At 44.0% G+C, this 9,101-nt stretch overlaps 1 protein-coding gene across 2 annotated transcripts; it reads right to left on the bottom strand.

Moving 5' to 3' along the window:
• Positions 1–256: 256 nt before the first annotated feature.
• LOC133922248 (uncharacterized) lies at positions 257–8,814 on the bottom strand. Of its 2 annotated transcripts, XM_062367492.1 has the most exons (4): positions 8,137–8,766; positions 7,963–8,035; positions 4,802–4,973; positions 2,294–2,628 (listed from the first exon to the last, which is right to left on the bottom strand). In XM_062367492.1, exons 1-4 carry the CDS (start codon positions 8,236–8,238, stop codon positions 2,547–2,549), a joined length of 429 nt encoding a protein of 142 aa, XP_062223476.1. In that variant the 5' UTR covers positions 8,239–8,766; the 3' UTR covers positions 2,294–2,546. The 2 variants fall into 2 exon arrangements, with proteins under 2 accessions (XP_062223483.1, XP_062223476.1); XM_062367499.1 differs by lacking the exons at positions 2,294–2,628; positions 4,802–4,973 and adding an exon at positions 257–508 and having other exon boundaries at positions 8,137–8,814.
• Positions 8,815–9,101: the final 287 nt, after the last annotated feature.

The following is a 9,101-nucleotide window of genomic DNA, read 5'->3' as shown; positions in this document are numbered from 1 at the left end:
GAACTTTCTCTCTATTTGACATCCGCTTGTACGTTAAACATTAGGTGAACACGAAATAAACCATCTATTTTCACAAAAATTTATAAAGACATCTATTCACCTCTCAACCTGTCTACCTCAGTCCTACAGACAGCAACTTATTCAGTGCTTTTCATCAAAAGGAAAAGAAGACAAAATTGCAACGCACACGATTGACCCTTCAAGTGCCCCTTTTGGTACGTTATTAATCATGTAGCTTGCAGATGACAGGAAGAAAATAAGCCTAGAAATGAAAGAAAGCTCATCGCATGTATGGAACATCACCACAGGGTCAGAGGATGGCTGTTGATTACTTACAATGCTGCAAAAGCGAAGAGGATCTTCCTGGGATCGCGCCACCCCAGAACACGCCGGCTGGCACGACGACGCTTTGCCCCACCTGCTGTTGGCGTCGAGGGGTGGAACTGCTCCCTCGGGCTGCCGTCGACGTGCACAGCCACCGCCTGCTTCTCGTACACGCCCGCCACACCTGTGCATTATTGAGTGATGGACACATACGTGAGGAAGGGTAATCAGATGATACGTGTACAGGCCTACAGGGATCACCACATCAATTTGATGATGAACTTCTATTCAGAACTTAAGTGAACCGAGAGACTCTGCGAGTGTTGTACTGGCAGTACTACTTAATGCTTCCTCGTTGCCGTTGTACTTAATCGCTTCTTACTATTTTCTTTATTTCCAATGCACAGCTCTTTGTACCATTTTAGCAAACAATATAATGATAATCAGATAATGGAATGTTTTTTTATAACAAAACCATTAATAACATTCCTGTGTGACAAGTCTTATGAAAAATTAGAGATCAAAGTCTTTAAAGACCAATCTGAGATCTATTTCAAAATGGAGTTATAGTAACTGATTATTATCGCAAACTCATACGAGACTTGGAAGCATTTTGGTTCGTGGGTCAATTTTAAACCCTTTGATAAGTAGCTTGGATAATTTTAAACTCAAATATTATAACTACTCACTCAAATAAACCAATAAAACCAGGTAATAAAAAGCCATTTTAAACGTATCTTTCTTGACCATAAATTTTTTATTATAACTAGCATTACAATAAAAAAACTAATTATTCTATGTCCTAAAATATCATTAATTAGCATACCAGTTATAGGTATAGGATATTCATCTTTAGAGTAGTTTTATTCAAATCTTTAAAATCAGTGATATCTCGTAACTTACTATTACTTTTCTTTTCAATCAGGACGATGTTAGAAATCCAATCTGCATACCCGCATGATCTAATAAATACCGCTTTCCATAATCGGTATATTTTTTCTTTAATCCGATCATATATATTATGATTAAATTTTCTAAACGGTTATTTATAAGACCTAAATTCTGCTTTGATAGACAACCAATGCTCTAGACTGCTTTGTTCACTGCAGAAATAGAGATGCCGGCGATGGTCACAAGATAGGTAATGCTTGCATCGAGACGACGAGGGAGGCGATGGACGAACGATTTGGCTCGCCGTCGTCGGTGCTGCGACGGATCTGTACACCACAGCACCACTGTCAGCCCAGCCTCTGTTTGTGGAGCTTCCGGTGACCTGGATGTCACAGTCTGACAGATAAGCACAGGAGAAGATGTTAACGGTGTACTACACTGTAGAGTTGACTTGCACGATTATGCACCGATATAAACCATAAAAAATAAGACTCGCGATGAGAGCGTGTCGCATAAATATCTCGACCCTCAAGAACTGCTATCCTACTGCAACTGGGAGGTTCAGGCATGTTTCCCACTCGATTACTAGAGGATTAAAAAGAGAAGCGAGAAAGCTTCTTGTCACCATAAAGCTTCTTGTCATCGTAAAAACAATATAGCCTTATGCGATATCACATAATCCCTGCCCGGAGCAGGTTATACCTGTGTGGATAATGTTTGGCAAATGTTTCTGACCCCTGAAGTGGCATGCATGATGCGTCACCTGATTCTTTTAGCGACAACGTTTCCCATGAGGTACATGCACTTACACAAACTGCCAAGTCGTCGTTTGAATATGGCAAATGGAAATGGTACGGGTATGAGGCTGATACCATCTTCAAAGATCAAAAAATCAAACTGTGCACTTCATCATTTGTTACCACAGATCCAGAGGACAGTTAAATTACAGGCTTGGAAATATATTGCACAGAAAACGAACTAGACATGATCATGTATAACGCAGCTTGGTTTCTCAGAAAACATCGAAGGATAAAATCACCATTTACACGCTTATATATAGGGAACAGACAGTCAGTGATTCAACTGGTAACTGAGCATCTCAAATCGACACATTTATTAGTGCTTAAGCTGTCCAACGCTCCTCAGGAGTAAAATTCTTCCCTTAAAACTCTCTGTAAACCTATCCTGTGTCTATGTACAAACATCTCAAATCATGGTGATATACGCGCTGATGTATGACTGCTACATTATAACATTAGCATCCAGCCATTTCTCAGTTTCTTTTGTACAAACATTAATAATGCTATGGAAAGCAAGACAAAGCAAGGCTATCACTCGCCATCAGCTTGACCTCCTGTCATCTTCCCCATGGAGAGAGTGAAGTAGAGCAGGATCAACGTGCCCACGCTGGACCTATAAATAAAAGGATATGCCAGTAAGTGAAAATGTTGCAACGCGCGGAACCATCTGTTTCGAAGAGTTGTTTCATGTAGCGTGTGAATGGAGGTAACTCAATAACCTGACAAAAAATAAACAATATCTGCGGAGATATGGTTGTACAATTTTTTTTCTCGAACACATATGAGAACTGCCAATTTCCTAATTATCTTTCAATGTTGAGTTTTTGCCATTATATGAGTTTTGTTTATTGTGATCTGATTAATCATTGTTCCAGACTTTCAGAAATGATGCAGCCTTTAGTTGTCTGTGTGCCGTGTACTGCATGTTACGGCTTACACTCTGTACCACAAATGAAAATGCTGGCGACCACAAAAAGAGTCATGATTGCACAACTCTACCGACCCAAGTAATTAAAACCAGGACAGATTCAAAGTTTCAGACCCACCACCCGTCCACCGGCTTTCGTCTTGCCAGGACCAGGACCAAACTGTAGCAAGGGGCCTACGGTGGCAAAGCATTCCTGGTTTCATTCAATGACTTTGAGGCTGGACAATTGCAGCTATAATTCTCTTGACAACGTGGTACATTAACCTAAAACATAACAGGAACTGGACATACGGCATTCATAGAACAACATGCAACTGTATGAATATTAAGTGACTATTTTCTTACCATTAAAAGTATAGATATGAAATTACATTAGCGGTTTTTGTAAAAAGAAAAAGGTTCTCTGTACTGAATTTATGTAAATTATGTTATATAATACTAGCGTTAGGTCAGCACTTACATCTAATTTGATCAGTGTCTACCGATACAAATCGAAGATTGACGTATCTGAGGCATAACATTTCAACAAAATTCCTTAAATGTGTACAACTTACACCTACTTCTGACCAAATCTATCTGATACATAAAGCCAGATGGAACAGCCACGTTCTACCAGATGGAACTATTTTAGACAGCGAGAAATTAAGTGGATAAATGATTTGGTTAATATGTATGTTGAGTTATTGATAATGCTTGAGTTGAATTGGACTTAGTATGTGTTTGTTGATGCTTATTTTTATTCGTGACTAATTTGAGTTGAAAGAGAATGGAATTGGAATGATTTCCTCTGAGTCCAGATGATTTATTCTCACCGGATTATGCGGTGCCTGGTAAATTAGCTTCACCAGATGATCTGGTGTGGTGCTGATCTGGTGTGGTGCTGATACTGATACCGGAAGTTTTCAGTTTGGTGGCAAAATTTGAAATATGCATCGGATGATTCGGTGTTGGTTACTTATGTTTATCGGACTATTTCCAGCAGAGAAGGATCCAAACTAAGTTCTGGTGAGTTGTACTCACCGGATAGTTCGGTGATGAGCTGTGTGAACACCGGAGAGTATATCTGCCGAAAATAGGGCTGGCATCTATGCTTAATGAAGATTATTATTTTTTGTATATACTCATGCTCATCTTCTAATCTCCTTTTGGTTCCCTTATTTTTTTTTTGCAAGTTTTTATATTTTCGTGTTAATTTTCATTTTTGCTTTTAAGCTGCAATCTTTTTACCTTGGAAAGTTATTCTTCATATTTCTGGAGATATAAAATTCATATACTCATGTATATGAAAGTGTCTTGAGTTCCTTTACCTCTAGATCATTAATTTAGAGAGTTTCTTTATCCAATTATCATCTTTTTTAACTTCTTTCTACGTCGAGAGCTTCAAGTGCTAAGATAAATGAAATGATCTTGAATAGAACTTAGGGTTTATATTTCTTTCGTGGAATCGTATTATCTCGAAACCTTCATTTTGAACTTTTTCTCTGTTTAACTTCTGCTTGTGTGTTTGACAAGCATTAGACGAACACACAGTAAACTATCTATTTCACCAAAAATTTATAAAGATATGTATTCATTTCTCTCTAGCTGTCTACCTCAGCCCTACAGACAGCAACTTATTCAGCGCTTTTCATCAATAGGAAAAGAAGACAGCAACAAGGCTCCTAACTGCTGGCCGGGACACACACAAGGCAACAAAAATTGCAACACACACGATTGACCCTTCAAATGACCCTTTTGGTACGTTATTAATCATATAGCTTGCAGATGACAGGAAGAAAATGAGCCTAGAAATGAAAGAAAGCTCATCGCCTGTATGGAACATCACCACAGGGTCAGAGGATGGCTGTTGATTACTTACAATGCTGCAAAAGCGAAGAGGATCTTCCTGGGATCGCGCCACCCCAGAACACGCCGGCTGGCACGACGACGCTTTGCCCCACCTGCTGTTGGCGTCGAGGGGTGGAACTGCTCCCTCGGGCTGCCGTCGACGTGTACAGCCACCGCCTGCTTCTCGTACACGCCCGCCACACCTGTGCATTATTGAGTGATGGACACATACGTGAGGAAGGGTAATCAGATGATACGTGTACAGGCCTACAGGGATCACCACATCAATTTGATGATGAACTTCTATTCAGAACTTAAGTGAACCGAGAGACTCTGCGAGTGTTGTACTGGCAGTACTACTTAATGCTGCCTCGTTGCTGTTGTACTTAATCGCTTTTTACTATTTTCTTTATTTTCAATGCACAGCTCTTTGTACCATTTTAGCAAACAATATAATGACAATCAAATAATGGAATGCTTTTTATAACAAAACCATTAATATACATTCCTGTGTGACAAGTCTAAACATTCTTATGAAAATTTAGAGATCAAAGTCTTTAAAGACCAATCGAGATCTATTTCAAAATGGAGTTATAGTAACTGATTATTGTCGCAAACTCATACGAGACTTGGCAGTATTTTGGTTCATAGGACGGAATGGGACTGTCGGTGAATCAGGAACCGGGGGTCCCCGAACCCCAAGGCCAGGCCAGCAATCCGCCACGTAGTAGCATCCCGCGGAGTCTCCTCCGCAAGGTAAAAAAGATTAAGTCCCGGGAGAGGGCGCTCAGGGCCACAGTCAGTGGTTCCCGAGTACCCAAGTTCCCTGATGATCTGCGAAGTCTAAGTGCCAGGAAGGAAGTGCTCGGGGCTGCGTACAGTGACCCCCGAGCACCCGAGTCCCCCGACGACCAAGAAAGCTAAGTACCGAGAGAAGTGTGCCTGGGACCGCGAGCGGTGGCCCCGTGGGTGCCCAAGTATCCCGAGAACCCACTGAAGGAAGTTCCGGGAGAGAGTGCTCGAGGCCGCGTGCAGCGGCCTCTGAGCACTCGATCCCCCGAGGATCCGTACAAGCGTGCCCGGGAGAGAGTGCTGGGGGGTGAATAGTAGCCCCCGAGCACTCGGTTCCCCGAGGACCAAGGAAGGGCATTCTCGGGAGAGAGTGCTCGGGGAGGTGAACAGTGACCCCCGAGCACTCGGTTCCCCAACGACTCAGAAAGCCCCCTGACAGTGGCCCCCCCAGGGGCCCACTGATGAGGTGTCAGCCAGTCAAAGGCCCAAAGCCGCATTTAAGAGCGCGCATGGCCTGTCACCTCCAACTACTCCCGCCACGCTCTGTGTCAGTTCCTGCCACATTCTGGCAGAAGGGCGTGGGGTCATTAAATGCATGGGTCCCATCCCGCGCCATCCGGCCTGTCTCGGGATAACGTTGTGAGGGCTGAGGCGTTCCGTCTGCCGCACTGCTGTGGCAAGAGAACAAGACAGGGCGGGTACGCCGGGCCGCTCTTCGGCTGCCCGGTGGGCCCTCTCCACGGCGCCCGTTGCTAGTGCATTTATGGTGACGGATGACCGGGCGCGGGGCGCATTTTCCACCCCCGGTCACTTCGCACAGAGGCTATGATGACGCCCTTTCCATTTATGGTGCCTTGGAACTCGTGCCCTCCCGTTCGGGACACGCTACTGCCGGCGGGTATTTAAAGCAGCCGGCAGCACGGACAAAGACAAGCCTTTGAAGTGAACCAATCGCACACAAGTAGACAAGCTCTGAGAGGTTCAATATCGAAACAGACGCAAAAGCTTTGAATCGCTCACAAGTAGACGAGCTCTCAGGCTAAGAAGATCAGAACAGACTTTGAGTAGAGAAGAGAAGAGAAGCCCAAGAGCCCCAAAAGCCAATAGATACACGCAGACCGAAGAAAAAGGAACCTCTGACTCTAGGATAGACAAACATTCTTGTAACCAGCAACATCCTTGAGGGACATTCTCAAGGCATTTATAGTATTCATACAGGAATAGAGTGTTACACCTCCGTATGGCCCGAACCTGTCTAAACACCAGTGCATTTACTTCGTTCCGCACTAGATCATTCCACCCCACCGGCCATCGCATTTATACCCATTTATTTCTCCGGCGAACATATTCAGGATCATACCCCGACTGAATCTCTAAAAAAAGGGTCCATCAGGATCCCTACGACAGGAGTTAACCCTCCGACAGGGACGAAACGAATTTATCATATTTTTGAGCTATTTAGATAAAGAGCAGCTAGATAGAATGATTTAGAATCAAGGAATATTCTCAAAGATTCGGGATGGGGAGCCATTCCAAAAAATGGTGAAATGCAGTTGTCTCATTTTGAACGCGAAACTGACCGTAGATTCAAGATACTAAAATGGATTCATTACATCACATCCACCAAAAATATTGTATATAAATAAAATTATATCATTCTCAAATATATAAATAAAATTATTTTATTCTACCTCACTCTTCAACCAAACGCTATCTTACTTAACCAACTAATTAGAGCCCGGCCCCGCTATCTTACTTAGCCAACTGATTGGAGCCCGGCCCGTCGGGCCTGCCACATTTCGTGATGCACTCGGTAGGTGGCAGGTAACACCACCGTCTATTTCCAAGGATTGATGAGAATGCAGCTATCCCACGCAAAGCATCTGACATGGCCCGCTGCATTTTATGAGAAGTCCTGTCAAACTCGTTACGCGTGTGTGGACTCCTCATCTGCATCCCGTGATGCAATGCGCGAATTTGGAAATCCAAAACTAATACAACTGATGCTCTTGCATGTGCAATGAGATGTTTAAAAAAAAGTGTTTATGAAAATGAAATGCTCAGAAAAAGTGTTTATGAAAAAGAATCAGGTTATTTTCTCAACTCTACTGCTTAGATACATTGCAAATTATTTACTTAAACACATCTGCTTATACTAGTACTAATAAAATAATTAATCATATTTAAGTATTTTTTGTTTGTATTAGAAGTTATAACTTTTATGTCGGTGACTAATACTCTCTTTACTTAAACGTCTAACTATAAGTAAGCAACTAGTATTGTTTATGCCTAATACTACCAAACTCAATTAAACTGGGAAGGAAACGGAGGTACGGATCGATCGTTGTTACGGAATTCAGAGTTGAGAACATAGCAAGCTGGGAGGATGAACGCTCTGACCGGTGGAAGACGAATTGGCGTCTCCGTTTCGCTCCCGCTCGAGAGCCTTCCCGGCGAATGAGGACTCCATCATCTTCTCAGCCCCAATCAGGATTGATAATCGCAACAGCCAGATTAGAAATGCCGAAATAACGAAGGGAACAAACCGAATTGTAACAGAACAACGAGGATTACCAGGTCCGCCTCGGCCCCGGGCGAGTCCGTTTCGCCACTGATGTCGAGCGCCACGAACTCCGTGGCGGAGCCCCTGTCCGCCTCCTGTCGGACGAGGTCCATGGACGCCGTCGAGGCCACAACCTCCCTCCCTCCCTGCCGCTCCTCCCCTGTGCTCGCTTCCACGGGTCTCAGCGACCAAACAACGAGGCGGGAGTATACACCACGGGTAGCGGCTGGCAGCAGGCACCGCGTGGAGGAGTCGAGTCCAAGTCGCCGCCGAGACTTGAACCGGTCGCGGCCCTTACTGACCCGTGTTGTTTCGCGCGCGCGGATGCAGAGGCGAAAACGAAACTGTGTAACCGAACCGCTGCGTTGGAGACGAGATGGCCGTGGAGTCCGGCTTGGAGACGAGGGGAGGAACGGAGGAAGGAAGCGTGATTTTTTGGCAGCTTGCGATTTGATGGGCGACCGAACAGCCCGAGCCAAGGGGGACGAGGGAGGGCGGCCGCTCACCTGAAAGAGAGGCGCCGGGGCGGGAGACACGTCGCGGCGGGCGGGGAAAGGAAAATCCGCTCGCTTTTGATTTTGGGTTTGGATTTCTCGGCAGAAATCAACATGTCGCCGAATATACAACTCAGGTCTTACTGTCTTAGGAAAAAGGAAGAGATAAACATGCGAGCTTTCGCTTTTTGTTTAAGCAAAGTTCCGGTCAGGGAAGCCGTCGTTCAATCGATACCCATCGATAATAGCTGTGGTGATGGATTACAACGAAGCATTTTTGGCTGGCAGGGGGGCCCGATTACAATTTTGGAACGATTCCAGGAAATTTGTGTGCTCTAATTCTGGATTCCAGGTTCGGGCATGTGTTCAAGAAGTTTTACTAGTCAAGCAACATTTCATTTTTTTTTCACGTAATTGCTACATCACATGTTTTTTTGGATGCTACAGTACATGTGGTCACCGTTGTTTGAAAAGAAAAAGGA

Source organism: Phragmites australis, chromosome 1 (genome assembly GCF_958298935.1).
Source record: "Phragmites australis chromosome 1, lpPhrAust1.1, whole genome shotgun sequence".
NCBI lineage: Eukaryota > Viridiplantae > Streptophyta > Magnoliopsida > Poales > Poaceae > Phragmites > Phragmites australis.
The sequence above is the reverse complement of the archived record's forward strand: the minus strand, read 5'-3'. Positions and strand labels throughout refer to the sequence as shown.

Coding starts and splice junctions, on each gene's coding strand:
- LOC133922248 (XM_062367492.1), bottom strand. CDS start 8,238: ATGGACCTCGTCCGACAGGAGGCGGACAGGGGCTCCGCCACGGAGTTC. Junction 8,036..8,136: donor CCGGGGCCGAGGCGGACCTG/GTAATCCTCGTT, acceptor GGGGCTGAGAAG/ATGATGGAGTCCTCATTCGC. Junction 4,974..7,962: donor CGCCAATTCGTCTTCCACCG/GTCAGAGCGTTC, acceptor AATAATGCACAG/GTGTGGCGGGCGTGTACGAG.